The following is a 21,139-nucleotide window of genomic DNA, read 5'->3' as shown; positions in this document are numbered from 1 at the left end:
TGTTTATCTCTGCTATATGTGGTAATAATAATTATTTTGTCAGTATTTCAACTGGGTATGGATCATAGGATAGACAAGCATTAAGTTGACCACTGAAGGTCGACATGCATGATGGTCGACATTGTGTTAGGTCAACACAAGCATTATGTTGACATGGGGAAGGTTGACAGTGAAAAGGTCAACATGGTGTTAGGTCAACACAACCATTAGGTTGACATGGGGAAGGTCGACAGTGAAAAGGTCAACATAGGGTTTTCACATTTTCTTGACCCTAATGTCAACACCATCGACATGGATACTGTAACGTAGCACTGCGTCCCCTCCCATGACTAGATGCTCTTGCCATGTTTCGGGCATGGTGCCTCACTATGCTCGGCACACTATTTTATTCTCCCTCCACGCCCTAGTGGATGGTAAGGCATGAAATACTGCCTGTTGGCACATGTCGGCTCAAAAAATACGTAAAAATCCCCATGTTGACATTTTGACTGTCGACCTTCTCCATGCCTGTGTGGACCTAATGACCCTGTCAACCTAACCTCATGTCGACCTTCATGCATTTCGAGCTTCAGTGGTTGACCTAATGCTTGTTGACCTAGTGACTGTATCCCATTTCAACTCTTTGTAATAAGATGCCTAACACATTATTTGCAACTATTCTAATAAGTCTCTTCTGCATTCCATTGATTTTTTTAAATTTTTGCAACTAAATTTTAATCAACAGCTTTATTAATAGTACTCTTATTTATATTTGATTAGAACTGTCCTTATGTAACTGTAATTTGTGTCTGTATTTGTATTTTTGTTCAAAATCCATATCTTGTAGCTGTTGCTGTTAGCAGGAAACCAATTGTGCTGTCTAGCAACACATGCTCTTCAGTGCTAAGTAATGTTAACATCATTTTGCTATGAAAATACAAACACAAAAACAAACGTTTCCAATGTTACATACTAAACTAGATATGGGGTGAAATTTAATAGGATTAGAGATTCAGAAAGTGGGAGATTTGGTAAGAAATCTCCAGTTCTATTAAAGCGGCAATCATTTACACTGCAAAACCAGTTTGATTTTGCAGTGTAAATGATTGGCCCTTTAAAATAAATTGAGATTTGTTACCAAATCTCTCACTTTCTGAATCTCTCATCCTATTAAATTCCCCCCCATGGTGTCTAAAGACCCTTACACATTACACAACAGGCTCTACCACCAATATCAATGATATTAGTGGTAAGCCCAGGTAAACGATGTTGTGTGTACACACTCAACAATATTGCTAAATGATATCGCCAATGATGTCACCCATGCCTTGTTGATCATATAGTGGGGTCATTTACGAATCATTAACGATATTGAGCATACACACGTAGCACTAGAGTGCGCATCATTAACAATATTATGTATACACACTAACCCATTTTTTAAAAGATTTCGCTCAGAAGAGAAAAAATGAGCGTTTTCCTTTGAAAAAGTTATCTACTCTGTATGGGGCTTTAGTCATTCACCTATGCTCAGATTTCTAACTCATGTTAGTATTATGGGGGAAATTTACCAATATGAAAAACCTAGTTTTTCGTATTGGTATTTCCCCTCCGACTGCATACGACTGTTTTAGTCGTATGCAAAGTCGTGTTCCGGAGGATCAGTTACAAAGCAGTCAGATACGACTGCTTTGTAACCCTCCGATGGTGTAACAATTCGTATTAGCGGCCGTATATACGGCTGCTAATACGAATTATTTCTAGCAGTCTGCACGGATCAGTCAGATCCGTGCAGGCTGCAGAGTGTAAAATTTTTTTAAAAAAATTTATAAATGGAAAAAAAATCGGCGTGGGGTCCCCCCACAGCCGAAACCAGCAGCAGGCTGACAGAGCCTGGAGCCGGTAATTAAAAATCAGGGAACCAGACAAATAGGGGTTCCCTGATTTTTAACAACCAGCCCCAGGCTCCTGCTCTGGAGCTGGTTCCCAAAATACGGGGGACAAAATGACTAGGGGTCCCCCGTATTTTAAGAACCAGCCCCAGGCAAAACCAGCCAGCAGGGTAATGCCACAGCCGGGGGGAGACTTTTTATGCAAGTCCCCCCGGCCAAAGCATTCATCCCTACCAACCATTCAGCCTGGCCAGGGGCCCTGGGGGAGTGGGGACCCCCCCAATGAAGGGGTCCCCCCCCTCCAGGACTTACCTGACCAGGCTGAAGCCTGGTACTGTCCCCGATGCCCCTGGGCGGTGGGCATCGGGCTGATTATGGTGTAAAAAAAAAGATAAAACTATTGTTTTTTTCTGTGGCACTACAAGTGCCAGCAAGCCTCCCCAGCAAGCTGGGACTTGGAGAACCACAAGTCCCAGCCTGCTGGGTATTAAAGGGCCCGCTGGCACTTGTAGTTCCACAGTTAAAAAAATAGTGCACAAAACACACTGACACACATTTGAAATAAAAGTTTAATACACACATCACAAACACACTGATACTTACCTATCTTGATCCCGTCGGTAGGTCGCTGGCTCCGGTGTAGGCGGCTCCGGTGTCGGTGGCTCCAGTGTCGGCAGCTCCAGTGTCGGCGGCTCCAGTGTCGGCGTCCTGTCTGAAGAAAATCCATGTTGGACCTGTGGAAGTAAATCCTACTCACAAGGTCCTCCATGGATGGTCTTCTGTCTTCTCTCTTCTTTTCCAGGACTTTATTCTTTATCTTCTGTCTTCTTCTTTGTTTACGCGCTGCCGGCTGTCGGGACTTTCAGAGCTGGAGAGATGTTGCCTCCTCGACGTCTGGACTAAGAATGAATTCTAGCCAATCAGGAGCCGACTTTACTGGCTCCTGATTGGCCACTAGGCGGCTCCTGATTGGCTAGAATTCATTCTTAGTCCAGACGTCGAGGAGGCAACATCTCTCCAGCTCTGAAAGTCCCGACAGCTGGCAGCGCGTAAACAAAGAAGAAGACAGAAGACAGAAGATAAAGTCCTGGAAAAGAAGAGAGAAGACAGAAGACCATCCATGGAGGACCTGGTGAGTAGGATTTACTTCCACAGGTCCAACATGGATTTTCTTCAGACAGGACGCCGACCTCGGAGCCGCCGACACTGGAGCCGCCGACACCGGAGCCGCCGACACCGGAGTCAGCGACCTACCGACGTGATCAAGATAGGTAAGTATCAGTGTGTTTGTGATGTGTGTATTAAACTTTTATTTCAAATGTGTGTCAGTGTGTTTTGTGCACTATTTTTTTAACTGTGGAACTACAAGTGCCAGCGGGCCCTTTAATGCCCAGCAGGCTGGGACTTGTGGTTCTCCAAGTCCCAGCTTTCTGGGGAGGCTTGCTGGCACTTGTAGTGCCACAGTAAAAAACAATAGTTTTATCTTTTTTTTTACACCATAATCAGCCCGATGCCCACCGCCCAGGGGCATCGGGGACAGTACCAGGCTTCAGCCTGGTCAGGTAAGTCCTGGAGGGGGGTGACCCCTTCATTGGGGGGGTCCCCACTCCCCCAGGGCCCCTGGCCAGGCTGACTGGTCGGTAGGGTTAATGTTTTGGCCGCGGGACCTTATATTATAAGTGTCCCCCGGCTGTGACATTACCCTGCTGGCTGGTTGAGCCTGGGGCTGGTTCTTAAAATACTGGGGGACCCCTAGTCATTTTGTCCCCCGTATTTTGGGAACCAGCCCCAGACCTGGAGCCTGGGGCTGGTTGTTAAAAATCGGGGAACCCCTATTTGTCGGGTTCCCTGATTTTTAATTATCGGCCCCGGCTCCTTCAGCCTGGTGCTGGTTTCGGCTGTGGGGGGGACCCCACGCCGTTTTTTTTTTTTATTTATTTAATTTTTCTATTTTTTTACACTGAAGCCTGCACGGATCTGACTGATCCGTGCAGGCTTAAAGCAAATAGAACAGGAAAATGGTGTTCTATTTTCCTGTCGTATTTGCATGCCTGTTTTACACCACTAAGCAGCCGTATTATCAGTGCGGCTGCTTAGTACATCAGGAACCACCATTCTTTTGAATGGTGATTTCTGTCGTATCCTATCGATGGTGTAGGACATTCGTATTTGTAAATACAAATACGAATGTTCCATCTTTAGGACTACGAATTGTTGTATTTTTGGGATTGTAAATCCCGAAAATACAAATTCGTAAAAAAAAGGTGTATTTCTCCCTACGAATACACCTTTTTTCTACGAATCCATTTTGGTAAATGTCCCCCTATATCTCAAAGCAAAAAAAAAAAAATTCAATTACAGTATGCAGCATTTATCTGATAGACGTAAAGTACAATAGGATGTATAGTAAAGCAGCAGGAAAAGTACAGATGGAGTGCCTCTCAGCCAGCGCCTTCCGGCAGCTGGCGGTTGGTGATCCGACCACCAGACCCCCGCTGGATGGGGAGAGCTACATCTGTAGGTGGGTAAATTACCTGTAGATGTGATCTCACAATTGACTTTTGCTTGGTGTACTCGAAGTTCTTCCTCATGAAGAAATACAGAAGAGCTGAAGCCTCGCTTTGGGTGGAGCGGGAGCGATGATTACAGCATTTGAGGACCTCATAGCAGAAGGGACCACAAAGGTCGGCTTGTCCTTGAAAGAACGCAGAAGGGAACTAGAAAGGAGATAAAAACTTACAATGTTTTCAAAAAGAGCCTAAGACCACATTGTAACTGCCTAACTAAAGGTTGTGTATCTTACCTGACAAGTAAAAGGGATTGAAACGTAAAACAATAGGGCGCAATGTATACTTATAATCGACCAGTGGATATAGTCCTTTCAAGTGACGTCAAAATAGAGCTCAATTGGTCTACACATTGTATATTTATTTATTTCACATATTTGAGCACATATGAAAGAGAAAAATTCTGTGCGTTCTTAAGGAAGAGCAAGAATAAAAGAAACCTTTATAGGTTTGAAAATCACAAAAACTCTGTGAGTAGGGGTACGCCTACATTATAAAGATACCTTTATGCACTTGTTCTACTTTGTGTAATTGGTAAGTGAGGTACGCTGTTTAAAATAAGTTCTTCAGCACCTCACACACTAATAACACACCGTTTACCACAAATCTACACGACAGAGATTTCTCCTTTTTTTTCTGAGTTCACAAAGGATACTATGACCGCACTTCAGAATTCAGATCAGAATATCCCTTAATCACAGCAAAGATACCTTTATATGCTTTATATCGATTCACATAAATGTAAGTTGGGTACGCTTGATTGAAATTCTTCACTGAATCCACAAAGAGCACTTTTTAAAAAAAAACACACTTCACGCAAGGTTTTAATTGCCTTAGTTATTATTGTTTTTTCACATGGTCAACACTCGTCACATGAGATTGAGCAGTGGACTGGACATTAACAACATCAAGAAGAGACCACATCACTTGAAAGGACTATATCCACTGGTCGATTATAAGCATACATTGCGCCCTATTGTTTTACGTTCCAATCCCTTTTTCTTGCCTGTTTTGCAGAGGTGCAGATGACACCTCAGGAACTATAACATCAGGGCTGCCCCCCCCCCCCCCCCCGAGTGGTCCAGACATGCCTGCAATCACATCTTTCTGGGAAGAAAAATTGCCTGTGATGAATAAGGCACTAGGGCCCTCATTCAGGTTGATTCGCTGCATGTTCGCGCAGGGGAGTGATGTTTTGCGACTGCGCATGCGCATTGTCATTTATGCGCATGTGCAGCCACTGAGTGCAAGCGACCATGGCGAATAGATTAGTCGCTGGTGCTCGCACACATCAGTGCGGGCGGGGTGTGGGTTTGCGGGCCGGGGGATTCGCCCATGGGAACGCCCAGCGTTTCATGGGCATTCCCATGATAATGCTGGGCATTCTCATGGTAATTCCTCGATGACGCGGGTGTGGGGGGCGGGCATCTGATATCAGCGGATGTCAGCTGCCTGCCCACTTTCCGTACAGGCACTCGCAGATGTAAGACACCAAAGAGGAGTCTAGATTTGCGAATGCTTGAAAAATCATTCGATGGTCCGCGACCATTGAATGATTTTGTGTCCGAATGCAAGGCTACGAATGGATGATTATGCCAATCATCCATTTGCATGCCTGCGTGTAATAGCGCAGTGCGGGGGGGGGGGTTGGGCAGTTGTGCGCGCAGCGACTGGTGGACTCGCAAGCCTGCGAAATTCACCAACTTGCAAGTCAACCCTCTCAGTCTTGGGGACTGCCTGTGCTGCAGTCCACAGTACCAGCACCTGCGCAATGAATCTGGAAGACTCCATGACCAGTGCATACACTGAGGCAGCATTCACAGTGCTGGCACCTGCATAATGAATCTGTCAGGTTTCAGAGCTGACGCATGAGCATAATCCCCGCTTTCTAGGGACTGCAACAGTTGCATGTCGTAGAAGCTGGGTATGGCTGACAGTACCGCATTAGAAGATGTCTCTCTGTGAAAACTACTCTTTCTTGGGATGCCTGTCCTGTGTGATTGACAGGTAGCACTTCCAATGGAAAGCCTCTGTCAGTGTAGCCAGTACACAGACTCAAGAATAGAATAGAATAGAATCAACTTTATTGGCCATGTATGCTTGCGCACACTAGGAATTTTTTGTGGATTTACAGTGCAGCATCAAGCAGGGATGAAGGGGGGGGGGGGGGGCAGGGGAGAAGGCATTACATACATTACAATAAAACATTACATGTGGGGAACACATACCCACCGAGGTGCACAGCGCCTAGGCAGCCATCAGCGGCGCCACTGGTCGCTGAAACAGCCAGGTAGGTAACAATACAAGCAGAGACAGTACAGTTATCACACAGGGAACATATTTGGCTGAGCTGCACAGCTCCTAGGCAGCCATCAGCGGCGCCATCTTGATCATGCTGCTCAGAGGCAGCAGTAAAAATATTTGTATTTATGTAGCACTTTTCTTCCAAAGCTGACACACCCTGCCAGCTTGTTGCTGGCGGGGTGTGCAGCCAGCGAATGTACAGCATACAGGCTTTGCATACAGTGGGGGCCAGAGGTATATGATGATGATCCTATCCATTGGCTCAATGGGGTGGGGGGACTGATTCTTTGCACATGTGCCAGCACCAGCATTTTCGTCTATACCCACCCCTATTGGGGATTATAAAGACATTGAAATGAATGGTTCCGGCCCAGCATAGCTTATAACCAAAAACTGTGGGCCAAATGTAATAGGGTGAGAGTTTCAGAAAGTGAGAGATTTTGGGAGAGTTTTCCCCCTTTTTTTTAAAGGAGCAATCAATTACACAGCAAAACCAGGTTGATTTTGCCATGTAATTGATTGCTGCTTTAAAAAACATGGGAAAACTCTCCCAAAATCTCTCACTTTCTGAAACTCTCACCCTATTACATTTGGCCCTGTATGTCCATTGGTATTTCATTAGGGTATGCACCCAAATCTTCTACCATAACATTTCCAACCTAGTATTCTCCCATATATCCATATGCCCTACCAATTCCACCAACTCCATCACTTCCCTTACCTATTATATTCCACATGGCCACATAATGCCAAGAGGACTGGATAGTGTATTTTATATGGTACATGTAAAATTCATTGCGCTACTCCATCCTCAGCTCCTCTGGGGATGGAGATAACTGGCATGGATAGTGAAGGGGAGGACACAGCTGTGCTGCTATGTCCTGTGAGTCATTGAGTGACTCAGTCTACAGACATTGTCAGCTCATCAACATGCTGGCAGCACTGATGATATACTGACAAGCACAGAGACAGTGGCATTAGGGTGTGCCTGGACACTATGTGCATACGCCTATGTTTATGTAATCAGGCACGTAGTTTAATCTCCAAAGTTCATTTGACTTACAGTATTATATGTTTTTCTTTCCTTTCTTCCTATTCAGCTATACTAGTAGAAATCAGAAAGCACTAAGAAGATGTTTAAAAGAAATAACATGAGAATTCCAGATGTGCAGGAAATATATTTAGTGTTTGATCTCCAGTTTGATAGATATTACTCAATGTTTGCTCAAACGTTGGATAAAAGAAAATGCTCTTAGCAAGTGTAAGGGGGGTACACAATGCTCCGCCACTATTCCCAATGGGGAAATAGCGGGGGGGTCCCTATTCAATGCTGTGTTTACCGACAGCATTGAAGAGGGATCACGGGAGAACGAGCCCGACTTTAAAAGCTGTCGGTCCCGTTCTGCTGATAACGGCAGTGGATTGTTGCGATCCACGCCCTCTTTTCACCGATCAGGAGGCGGGACATTGAATCCCGCCTGCCGATTTGCTGTCGGGCAAAACGTAAACGGGCCTGGATCACGGCTGTTGGGTGTGATCGACAGCCGCGATCCGGTATTGCGTACCCCCTAAATCAGTCATTCTCAAACAGAACCCCAAACAGTTTATGTTTTGCAGGTCACCTATCAGATGCACAGGTGCGTTCTTTACTCACTGAATAAAAGATCCAAGCACAAGCCAATTAAATGAAATAATCGGAATATGGAATTTATTCTGATCATACTAACTTAACTACTTCAATGAATTTACAGTGTATTTTCAGAGACTTGGGGCCTTATTCTAGTTCACTCTTTCTGACAAAATTCTTCTTAGATGGACAAAACCATGTGCACTGCAGGTGGGGCAGATGTAAAATGTGCAGAGAAAATTAGATTTGGGTGAGTTATTTTGTTTCTGTGCAGGGAAAATACTGACTGCTTTATTTTTACACTGCAATATAGATCTCACTTTGAAGTAAAACCCCACCCAAATCTAATTCTCTCTGCACAAGTTACATCTGCCCCACCTGCAGTGCACATGGTTTTGTCCATCTAAGAAGGATTTTGCAGAAAGAATGGACTAGAATAACCCCCATGGTTTTGTCCATCTAAGAAGGTTTTTGTCAGAAAGAGTGAACTAGAATAAGGCCCTTGGTTATTTTTTTCTAACTCTATTTATAAGGAACCCTCATCAGTACCTTGCAAATAAACATCCTCAAGGCAGCAAAGACATGGCGGAGAGCAACCACTGACTGGTTGATTTGCAGGAAGAGCAAGTGTGTGTCAAACACTTTCTTCATTAGAACACTCTGGCTGTCGGTAGTACTTAGCTTCTGGAGATAGGAGGGGGGAGACAAGTCGTTAAAATGTCATTAGGACCAAATACATTGTTATATCAAAAGTGGTTATACTGTGGGTGCTGCATCTAATGTGTTCCCATAATCCCAGGCAGCATGGAAAGGGTTACTCACCTGGTGGCTCTGATTGAAAAGACATAACAGGTCGAGAACAGTAAGACACACTTCTGTGGCAATACTGCCATCTATATCAATGTGATGCACAATATCTGTTTCATTAGAACTGCCTGAAAATGAAAACAACAAATAAATATATACTGTATGTGTGCATACAAACAAATGCTCAGCATATGAACTGAGGAACATATTTATAGCCTAAGAATGTACAGTAACTACAAATTGTTCACTAGTTACTCGTACAACCATAGGCCCTTATTCTAGTTCACTCTTTCTGACAAAATCCTTCTTAGATGGACAAAACCATGTGCACTGCAGGGGGGCAGATTTAAAATGTGCAGAGAGAATTAGATTTGGGTGAGTTATTTTGTTTCTGTGCAGGGTAAATACTGGCTGCTGTATTTTTACACTGCAATATAGATCTCACTTTGAAGTAAAACCCCACCCAAATCTAATTATCTCTGCACAAGTAACATCTGCCCCACCTGCAGTGCACAAGGATTTTGTCAGAAAGAGTGAACTAGAATAAGGCCCATAGTTATTGCAGTGCAGGTATAGGATCTTCCATTCAGAAACGGGACGAAATGTAATAGGGTGCTATTTTGGGACAAAAATGGGCAAATTCGCACATTTTAAAAAATCGCACATGTAATAACGTGCAAAATGCAGTAAAATTCCCACATTTTGACCTGTCCATAAATATCGTACATTTCTCATCAACATCGCAAAAGCAATAGGGTGCAAATGTTCAATTTTGGTAAAAGGACCAAATATCGCAAAGCAAATAGACCAGGTCCAGCCTGGCGAGTTTGTCAAAGCCATGCACAGATCAGTGAGATCTGTGCATGGTTCTGTCAAAAAAAATGCGTTAAAGTGAACATTTATAAAAAAAACGCATGGGGACCCCCTTCTGAGCCAAACCAGCCCTGGACTCATTGAGCCAGTCCTGGTTCCAAAAATATGGGGGACAAAAAGCATAGGGGTCCCCATATTTTGGAACCAGCACCAAGCTCCAACAGCGTGCGGAGTCATGCCACAGCCAGAGGAAACTTTTTATACAAGGTCTCCGGCTGTACCATGAGCACCTTGGCTAGTCTGTGGGGGAGTCAGAAGCCCTCCATCAAAGGGGGGTCCCAGTCCGGTGCTGCCACCTGCGTCCCAGGGCGGTGGATGCCAGGCTGGTGTGTAAAAAAAGAGATAAAAACAAAACTACAAGACCCAGCATGGGGGGGCATTAATGTGCCTGCTGGGTCTCATAGTTCACAAGTAAAAAGAATGTGTAAATAAGGAGACACACACCCAGAAATGTATATCTTTATTAAACACCCATTTTACACTGTACACACTCACATACCTGCTTCCAGCGCTGTCCAGTCTCTCCCGCTGCTCACTCGGCAGTGACAGCTGCACTGACAGTCGAGTGAGCAGGCTGTACCACAGTATAGCGGAGAGGATGACCCAGTGACATCACAGGGTCTCTCTCTCTGCTATACTGTAGTATAGCTATTATATTCTCCCACCACACCCTAGTGGATGGTTGGGCATGAAATACCGCCTGTTGGCACATGTCGGCTAAAAGAAAAACGCAAAAACCCATGTCAACTTTTTCACTGTCAACCTTCCCAATGTCGACCTAATGCTTGTGACGACCGTTGACCCTGTTGACCTTAGGCATGTCAAGCTTTTTTGGGATACGGTAATTTGGTCTACAGCATGATGGTCGACAAGTATTAGGTCTACACCATTAGGTCGACATGGGCATATGTCGACATGGGTCAAGGTCAACAGGTCATTAGGTCGGCACAAGAATTAGGTCGACATGGTCTAGTTCGACAGTCAATAGGTCGACATAGGGTTTTTGACTGTTGTTTGAGCCGACATGTGCCGACAAGCGGTATTTCATGCCCTAACATCCACTAGGTGTGGTGGGAGAATAAAATGCCTGGAGCATGACGAGCCATGCGAGGGGACGCGGTGCACTTTAACCAGTGCCCATGTCGACTGTGTTGACATTCGGGTCAAAAAACAGTCCCATTCCCCCTTTTTATATGTGGACCTAAAGCAGGGCTGGGCAACACCGGCCCTCCAGATGTTAGTGAACTACACATCCCAGGATGCTTTGCATTAGTTTTGCTATGTGGCCATGCTGAAACTGATGCAAGGCATGCTGGGATGTGTAGTTCATCAACATCTGGAGGGCCGGTGTTGCCCAGCCCTGACCTAAAGCCTGTCGACCTTCAGTGGCTGACCCAATGTATGTTGACCATCATAGTGTCAGCATGCTTGTACTTTTATTGAAGGCATTGTACTGGTGTTGTGTGGTGTTGTGTTGTGTTATAACTTTATACATGATGCTTTATGATCACGTTTAAAGTTATGATGCTGGTACTGTGACAATGCTTTACATTACAGCAGTGTTGGCAATCTCCCCTCAATATCGTGCTGTCTAAAGCATTTTCATCAGTATTTCAATGTGTATGTATACCGCCAGTGGCGTCACTAGGCAGGTGCGGGGGGTGCGGCCCGCACCGGGTGTCACCAGTTTTTGGGGTGACACCAGTGCTGCAGGTTAGGCGGTATATCAGTCCCCCGAATCGTATTGCGCATGCGCGCATACGTAAGCGGCGGGGGGCGTGGCCTGTACAGGTCCTCCGCCCCCAGCCGCAGCAGATTCCCTATGGAGGGGAGGGGCGGGGAGCGCATCGCGCGTCTCTCCTTTCTCTCCCTCCCCTCCCTCCCCTCCCTCAGCAGCAGCAGTGGGCGGTGGGAGGCGGCAGCAGCGCGCGGTGGGAGGCACCAGCGGCTGGAGGGGGAGAGACTACCAGGACTCAGAGACAACTTGAGCAGGCCAGCCAGCCAGCACTGCACAGTGAGTTGTGCAGTGCTGCCACTGGCACTGTGGGTGGCATACCTGGCACTGTGGGGGCATGTGTGGCACTGGGGGGCATATGGCTGGCACTGGGGACATATGTATTGCACTGTGTGTGCATATCTGGCACTGGGGGCATATCTGGTTCTGTGTGGGCATGTGTGGCACTGTGGTGCATATGTGTTTCTGGCACTGTGGTGGCATATCTGGAACTGTGGGGGCATATGTGTATTTGGCACTGTGGGGGAATATCTGGCACTGTGGGGGCTTATGTGTCTCTGGCACTGCGGGGGCATATGTGTATCTGGCACTGTGGGGGCATATGTTTAATGGACATCACATTGTGCGGTGTAATGGGAATCATTGTATGGGGCGTAATGAGCATTACAGTGTGGGGAGCATTGGGTAATTGCCATCACAGTGTGGGGTGTAATGGGTATCAAGGTGTGCGGCATAATGTGTAATTAGCATCACAGAGTGTGGTGTATCGTGTAATTAGCATTGCGGTGTGGGGCATAATGTGTAACTGGCATCACGTGTGCGGCATTATGTGTAATTGGAATTACGTTGAGTGTAATGGGTATAGTTCAGTAAAATGTGCAATGTGCAATCTGCAATCAGTAAAATGTACACAATACAATCATGGTACAGACCACGCCCCCTTCTGATAGGCCACACCCCCAATTTTTCAGCACGCACAAGCATCCACTCTCCGTCTTCCAGAAAGTTGGCGGGGGGGGGGGGGGGGTTAGGTGACACCATGAGTTTCTACACCGGGTGACACCAACCCTAGTGACGCCACTGTATACCGCTAATGCCACTCCAACCCCTGTACCAGCAGAATATATTATATGTTCATCAATATTGCGATTCGTGATAGGTGGCAGTGACCATTGAACAGTGTGTAGCCCCGGTTCCTTGCTTGATGACTTGTGTGGTAGAATCTGATGTGCTGCCCGTCAGGTTCGACAATGTGACATACAATGTGGTACCCCAGTAATGATATATTGTGTTATGGTATGGTGGATCACGTGGTCTGTATGCAGACACAATATATTGTTACATTGCACTGAAGTCAACGTGCAGGGGGCGTGTACCAGCTTAACAATGCACATGACTCATAATTGCCTTAATACCTGAGGAAAACAAACAGCATAATAAAGGGTAAAACAGAAACCAAGGTATTTTGCAATGACCACAGGTACGTATACTTACTGGATATTGAAGTAGTCAGTTCTATTATCTGTAGAAGTTTGGGGTTGGAAAGTGCATTTTTGCCTCTTATACAAGGAAGAGTCTGAGATCTCGGGTGTTTATGTCCATCATGTGCTGACTGCATCCTGCAAAACAGAAGGAAGAGTATTGTGCAACAGGAAGGCGCTTAGAGGGCGTGTCCACATTCATAGACATTTCACATAAGCCAGGGGCGGATTTAGGGGTGAGGGCGACCCTAGGCAGATAAATAACGTGTGTGTCCTCCGCCTGATTGTATTATTTTTATTGATTACTTATAAGCCGTCATTTGATAATAGCCAATTTAATGGATTACTAAAAAAGCCACTAACTGACATTTTTTTAAATTATGTATACATATTTACTAAGTGGGACAGCTTACAGGCAGGGCTGGCAACAGAAATCTTGGGGCCCCATACATTGATATTTCTGGGGGCTCCCACCCCTTAAGCACTAGTAGTTGTGTGGAGTAGGGAGGGATTGTGGGCATATTGGTGGCAAGAAGTCCCATTTAATAGCTGCCCCCAGTGCAGACAGTCTAACTTCTGAACTGACAGCTACTACACATTATGCCATACACACCGTAATGCCTACTACACATTCTACCACACACTGTAATGCCCATTACACATTATGCCACACACTATAAGGCTCATTTAAAAAAAAAAAAGTTTTACATATCGATGGTCATCCATTGTGTTTGATTGATTGGCCTATAGGCCAATCAAAACACAGGGGCGGGGCTTCACAGGTGTCGGAGGCAAAACATGGTTTTGCTGTTCCATCAATGGAAGGAAACCATCTGGTTCTCCCCATCGATGGCAAAAGTATTCGACATCTGCCATGAACCATCAGTGATTTAGAATCATTGATGGTCGATGGCCATCCCTAATACAAAGCTACTGTACATAATGATAAGGTTTTCAGCTCCTGCTATTGTTTCAGCTCCTGCCATGAGATTTTCGGGAATGTTTAAAAAGGGGGCTACATGCCAAATGTCATGTTTAACATGTGGCGGTTACCACTGAACACTTTTGAACAGTCAAAAGGTCGACATGGGGTTTTTCACTTCTTTTTATCCCGAATGTCCACACGGTCGACATGGACACTTCGCTATGCTTGCCATGCTTCGAGCACTATTTTATTCTCCCACCATGCCTTAGTGGGCATCACTCCCTCCCGTCATCTTCGCTCCGCCGCCGACCGCCGCCTGACCTCTCACCTAATCACCTCCTCCCACTCCGTGTCCAAGACTTCTCTCGTGCTGCCCCCCTGCACTGGAACAACCTCCCGCCACCCATCAGGCTTTCTGATTCCCTTACCTCCTTCAAGCGCTCCCTCAAAACCCACTTCTTCGGACTAGCCTATCCCTCATCCTACTAACCTCTTTCGCTCCTCCTATCCTGCCTACCCTACCCCTCCATCCGTTCCTACTTATCCTATTGTTTTTCGTTCGTCCACCCACCTTCTTTTAGTAAGTTAACTCTTATGAGTAGGGCCCTCCTTCCTCACGTACTCACTCTACCTCTTTACCTCACCAGTGCTCCTGCCCTGTTCTTCCCTTCCTCTACTTCATCTTCAGTCTATTTTGACACCTACTTCTGAACTGATGCTGATTTTAGTTCTACCAGCTATACCCCTATTTATGCTGTATTTTATCAACACACCCTGTACGTTACCTTGTAATTTGTTTTTTGTTTGCTATGTACGGTGCTGCGGACACTTTGTGGCGCCTTATAAATAAACGTACTACTACTACTAGGACATCAAATACTGCCTGTCAGCACGTCTGCTCAAAAAGTGAAAAGGCCATGTAGACCTTTTGACTGTCAACCTTCCCCATGTTGGCATAACGATTGTGTCAATCTAATGTCCCTGTCGGCCTTCAGTCATGTCGACCTTCATGCATATCGACCTAGTGATCGTATCTCCTTTCCTATACCAGTTTACATCATTTTATATGAGCACTAAATAATAAATAATCATTATTATAAGTGGAGATCCATGGGTAAACAATGTTAGAAGTGGGAGGTGCTACTGCACAGTCTCCAGAAAAAATCCCTTACCTATCTACACATGTGCTACTCCATCTTGCTACCCTGTATGAGCGACATGGTGGAGGACAATATCCTTTTTGCTACTGAGGACTGCAAGACTACAGTACACTGCTTTATCTGCTGTTATAGAGACCTGCACCACTACCCCAAGAAAGGACCGTCACCTCCACTCTGCTCCATCGCTGAACCACTATTGGTAACAGCGACTACTGCTATACATTCACTTCCACAAACAGAGCACAGAGCCTGGTTGGTCACTGCCTACATAATTAACTGCTGGTACAGTATATACAGTGCTCTGCTCAACACAGGACTAAATACAGAAATAAATTATCAGTGATACATTAGTGCCATGTCCAGGTCCAAGAGCCTCCTTGGAAAGTGGGAACTCGGAACAAATGTACTCTCTGTCCTGAAGATGATGAGGACTAGATGTGGATGTATATTATATATGGTGAAAACAGGGAGCAAACCAATTACATTCCACAAGAACTGTGTCAGGCATCATATATCATACTTGCCTACTTTTGAAAACTAGTTTCAGGGAGATTATAGTTGGTTATAGAATTTTGTACCGCGCCCCATTGAGGGGCGTGTCATGCTCCGCCCAAAGGGCGTGTCTAGTTCCATATATGGAGAAATTGCGAAAAGAGTTTGTGAACGTGGCACCTAGAAGCGTGGGTGTGTACCGCGACATCTGAGAGGAATCTTCTAAAATTACTTATATACAAATGTAGATGAGCCCCAATGCAGTTAGTAAGAGATACTATACTTGGTAAAGTGCTGGGAAATGGTGCTGATGACAATGTAAATGTATCTGTCTCTCATTCCTTTTTCCCCAAAAAAAGTAACAGTGTAATGTGGGCTAGGTGAAATGAGGGAGATTGCTAGACTAATGAGGGAGAGAGGGAGATTGCTGCTATTTCAGGGAGTCTCCTACAGAATACAGGAGGGTAGGCAACTATGTCATATATGCCGGAGGGATTTGTATGCTGTACATATATGTCTTTACCTAATATTTGTATTTCAACCACCATGCGAATTAGCCCCTAGGCATGGTGGATGTGGACACCCTGGAAATGTAATGTCATTTGGATGGAAAATATAACTATACTAATGAGTCAATGGAAATGTTATGTGCATGGACACTCCTCCCTAATGTAACTTCCTTTAAATTCAGAACTGCTTATAACTGTACTTGATGTATACAGGATAAAGAGATGAACATGTACATAGCAGATATTGGCAGAGCCGGCCCTAGCCTAAATTATGCCCTAGGCAAGATTTTGACTGTTGCCCCCTAGCACCGCCACTAGTTCCGTCTCTAACCCTGCTCCCCTTTCTTAGCATCATCAACCCTCATCATTGCAGTCATCATTTTGGTGCTCCTACCCGCAATATTTTAAATAGAAACAGCGCACCCATTCGGTGCGGAGCCCAAACAGGGGTGTGTTCTTGCTGGGAAGGGGCATGGCCACACAATAGTACCCCCAATTCAAATTATGCCACACAGTAGTGCTACTTTATTCACATTATATCATGCGATGGTGTCCCTTATTCACGTTACATCACACAGTAGTACCACTTTACCTTATGTACATTACTCCTCATATTATTCACATTATACCCTTCCAAAAAAATCCTGAGAAAATATTGTATTTTAAGCACCTCCATGGCCACACTGAAACCCAGCACAAAGCAGTGTGTGCTGGATAGAGGAGAAGAGCTGCAGCTGCTGCTGTCACTTAAGGGGACGGGGCCCGGGGCCCCCACTGGGCCCTTTCATCAGACTTTGGCCTGAGTAATTTGTACCCCCTACCCCATTCTCTAGGCACCCCTGATAATACCACACAGTAATGCCCCTTACACATGACACACATTATTAATGTCCTTATACCCATAATGCCCCTTACACATTATGCCAACCTTTATTAATGCCCTTCATACACATAATGACACAAATAATGGCCCTTACACATATGTCACACATTATTAATGCCCTTATACACATGACACACATTATGCCCTTACACATGTCACACATTATTAATGCATTTATACATGACACACATAATGCCCCTTACACATATGCCGAACACTATTGTACAACCCACCCACCCACAGACAGGACTCGCACAGACGCTAACAGCCTCACTCACACACACAAAATAGGCATGCTGCATATCATTTTAATCAGCAGAAGCTGCTGATGCCCCTAGGCATTCCAAATGCCCTAGGCAATTGCCTAGTTGGCCTATGCCTAAGGCCGGCTCTGGATATTGGTCACCGTTACTGTTCTTCTCACTAGCACTGAGAAGCAGGCTACAATGTGCGAGTGCAGCTGTGTAAATACAGTATGACTTATATTGGACACAAGTGTCCCTGTGTACAGTTGTTTCTGTCTCTGTGCCAGGAGTGTGGGTTACAATGTGGGAACCACATTCTATAAGCAGGTGCTCAGACACAGCACTGTGGGAATGGACAGGGACAGCTATGTACTTGCTTTCCCATTGATAAAGTCTCCATATTAACCATTTAGTGCCACATTCCACACTGTAAGGATATTTCCCATATTCTATATTTTATATGCTATACATTTGCCAATATTGTTTAATAAACTGTAACTATGCAAACATTTTATTTTGTATTATTATTATTATTATTATTATTATTATTATTATTATTATTGGCAAAGAAGACTTTAATCAGGACTTAAATTTCCACATAGGCTGAAATCAGAGCTGTCTCCCTTATGAGGTGAGGCGAGAGCCTTATATCAGGTGACCACATCCTAGATATAAGGCTCTCCTGTCACTTCCTGGCTCCCAGCCAATCTCCACCTCTACCCACTTAGCACTCTACAAGGGCGTAACTACCGGTACTTGTGTACAATCACGGCTCTCACGATGGGCATCATATACGGAAAAATCGCATCGCATCGCATGCGATCGCATGAGATTGCATGCGATCTGATGCGATGTCATTTTTCACTGAAATTATGGACATGAGTTGAAATCATGTAAAATGCACCCCAAATGTCATTTTTCACACTGTACCACCCCCACTATCAACGCCAACCCGAAGCGTGGCGAGCGCAGCGAGCCCGCGAGGGGCGGCCGTACGCGTCCTACGACCTTTTCATACCCCCACTATCCACGTCGGCGTGGAGTTGAGAATAGAAAGTGTGGCGAGCGCAGCAAGCCACCGAGCCTGAAGCGTGGCGGGCGGACGCGGATACATTCACAGGTATCCGTGTCCCCTCGCGGGCTTCACAGGTATCCGCGTCCCCGAGCCCGAAGCGTGGCGTAAGCAGCGAGCCCCGCGAGGGGACGCGGATACCTCTGAAGCCCGCGAGGGGACACGGAGGATACCTGTGAATGTATCCGCGTCCGCCCGCCACGCTTCAGGCTCGGTGGCTTGCTGCGCTCGCCACACTTTCTATTCTCAACTCCACGCCGCCGTGGATAGTGGGGGTATGAAAAGGTCGTAGGACGCGTACCGCCACCCCTTGCGGGCTCGCTGCGCTCGCCACGCTTCGGGTTAGCGTTGATAGTGGGGGTGGTACAGTGTGAAAAATGACATTTGGATTGCATTTTACATGATTTCAACTTATGTCCATAATTTCAGTGAAAAATTACATCGCATCGCATCAGATCGCATGCAATTTTTAACAAAAATGCATAAAAACACGGTAAAATCGCATCGCATGCCACTACATATGGCATGCGATGGCAGCCGTGATTGTACACAAGTACCCTACCATAGGTGCAAGGAATGCAGCTGCTATGGGGCCCTGAGCTGAAGGGGGCCAATCTTTACTGTCTAAGCAATATGTTTTACATACATTTGTCTCCATCAGTTGCTAAATAATTTTTCATTGTTCTAAAAATGTATTGACAATAGTACTAGCATAAGTTTTTTTTGTTTTGTTTTTGTCTGTAAACTGGAATATTTTATATACTCAGATTTCTTTTATTTTCAAAGGGTGTGGGAACAAGATCAAAATGTAGTTTAACTGTGAGGGCAAAGAAAACTTGTCTGTTCAAAAAGCTCAGCTATACTCTATAACAACTGTCCTACTGTAATATACAACAAACCTAAAAATATCAGTCAGAGGTGTGTTTCATGCATCACTATGGCACCGTTACCTCACCAGCCCCTGCCACCTAGTGGCGAGGTCATTTGGACATCATCTAATACCCCTTTCACACCGGCCACCCAATTACCCGGCATTTTTGAGTGCCGGGTCCCATTCACACCACCCGCAAATTACCGGGTTAAAGCTTTTCAACCCGGTAATTTGCTGAAAAACCTGTTTTTTTTGGTGGTGTGAAAGGGTCAACACAGGTCTTAAATCCTGGCACTCCGAACCTGGTCAAGAGTAGGGTTAGAGTGCCGGGATTTAAGACCTATATTGACCCTTTCACACTACCGAAAAACCCGGGTTCTTCAGCAAATTACTGGGTTGAAAAGCTTTAACCCAGTAATTTGCTTCTTGGTGTGAAAGGGGTATACGATAATGTCGTGAGATGTTGTGAGAAGAACTTAAGTCCCTTTTATAAGTGCTAGTACATTTGTGTAAAATATTAAATAATGCAGTTTACTGGAAAACAGAATAAGTATCTAGCAATAAAGACCATACCACTGTGGCAGAAGGCCGGCTTGGGAAGATGATCCTTTCAGTAATCCATTGTTCATTGGGGTTTGGGCAAGTTTGAAAGCCGCTGTTATTTTTCTGTTTTAAAAAAAAGGTTATTAAAAAATCATGCAAAAGTTTGATTAGTATAGATAATTAGTAAAGATTATTAGTATAGATCGGGGGTAGCCAACTCCAGGCCTCGAGAGCTCCCAACAGTTAACGTTTTCCATGTCTCCTCACAGAATCGCAAATGAAATAATTAGCTCCACCTGTGGATCTTTTAAAATGTGTCAGTCAGTAATGAGTGCACCTGTGTACCTGTGAGGTGAGCTGAAAACTGCGAACTGTTGGTAGCGCTCGAGGACTGGAGTTGACTACCCCTGGTATAGATAATTAGTAAAGATGATTAGTATAGATAATTAGTAAATATGATTAATATAGATAATAAGTATAGATAAACTAAATATTTCCATTAAATATTCACACTCTATTAAATAGGTCTCTAGCCTGCGCCATACCTCCTTGGTAACTACCTGTCACTCACATTATGGGTTAGATGTCTACACTGCAATATAGATAGTTAGATTTTGGTGGAGTTTGTACTTCAACTGATATCTATATTGCAGTGTAAAAGAAAAAGCAACCAGTATTTACTGTGCACAGAAACAAGACAACAGCCAAATCTAACTCTCTCTGCACGTTACATCTGCCCCACCTGCAGTGCACATGCTTTTGTCCATTAGAGAGATAATTTGCTTTTGCAAGTGAACCAGTATCAGGCCATTGATGCAGTTAAATATGGTAGGAGAATCTCAGCTCATGTAATACAGAGTACAGTATAAGTGATTCTGCCTACCACACATCATTGTTGGGAACACAAAGGAAATAACGTAATAGTACAATACCTTACAATGTTTCTTTTTCCCAGGTACCTGAAGTTTTGGAGGCACACTCTGACGGGGAACACAAACATTATTATCATTAGACACATAGGAATAAACTTGTAGACCTGGATGTAAATCCACTCTGGTTTATTTAATATTTCAATAATGAGTTACAAATGTAATTGGCTGTATATGTTTCCCTGTCTAGTTACAGAAATGATACATTGATAAAATGATCCACAATACTTAAACTGAAATAATAT

General features: G+C 44.8%; 1 protein-coding gene across 5 annotated transcripts in view; it reads right to left on the bottom strand.

Annotated features, from left to right (window-relative positions):
• Positions 1 to 21,139, bottom strand: part of DOCK10 (dedicator of cytokinesis 10) — a 341,015-nt gene that overhangs the window by 63,057 nt on the left and 256,819 nt on the right. For all 5 annotated transcript variants that reach the window (XM_083177979.1, XM_083177977.1, XM_083177976.1 and 2 more), the window contains 6 exons: positions 20,898 to 20,945; positions 19,996 to 20,088; positions 13,279 to 13,403; positions 9,192 to 9,304; positions 8,919 to 9,053; positions 4,406 to 4,588 (listed from right to left, as the gene is read on the bottom strand). In XM_083177979.1, the coding sequence (XP_083034105.1) occupies positions 4,406 to 4,588; positions 8,919 to 9,053; positions 9,192 to 9,304; positions 13,279 to 13,403; positions 19,996 to 20,088; positions 20,898 to 20,945 (697 nt within the window). The remainder of the gene's footprint in view (positions 1 to 4,405; positions 4,589 to 8,918; positions 9,054 to 9,191; positions 9,305 to 13,278; positions 13,404 to 19,995; positions 20,089 to 20,897; positions 20,946 to 21,139) is intronic.

This window comes from Crinia signifera, chromosome 3 (genome assembly GCF_055691185.1).
Source record: "Crinia signifera chromosome 3, ASM5569118v1, whole genome shotgun sequence".
Classification (NCBI taxonomy): Eukaryota; Metazoa; Chordata; class Amphibia; order Anura; family Myobatrachidae; genus Crinia; species Crinia signifera.
The sequence above is the reverse complement of the archived record's forward strand: the minus strand, read 5'-3'. Positions and strand labels throughout refer to the sequence as shown.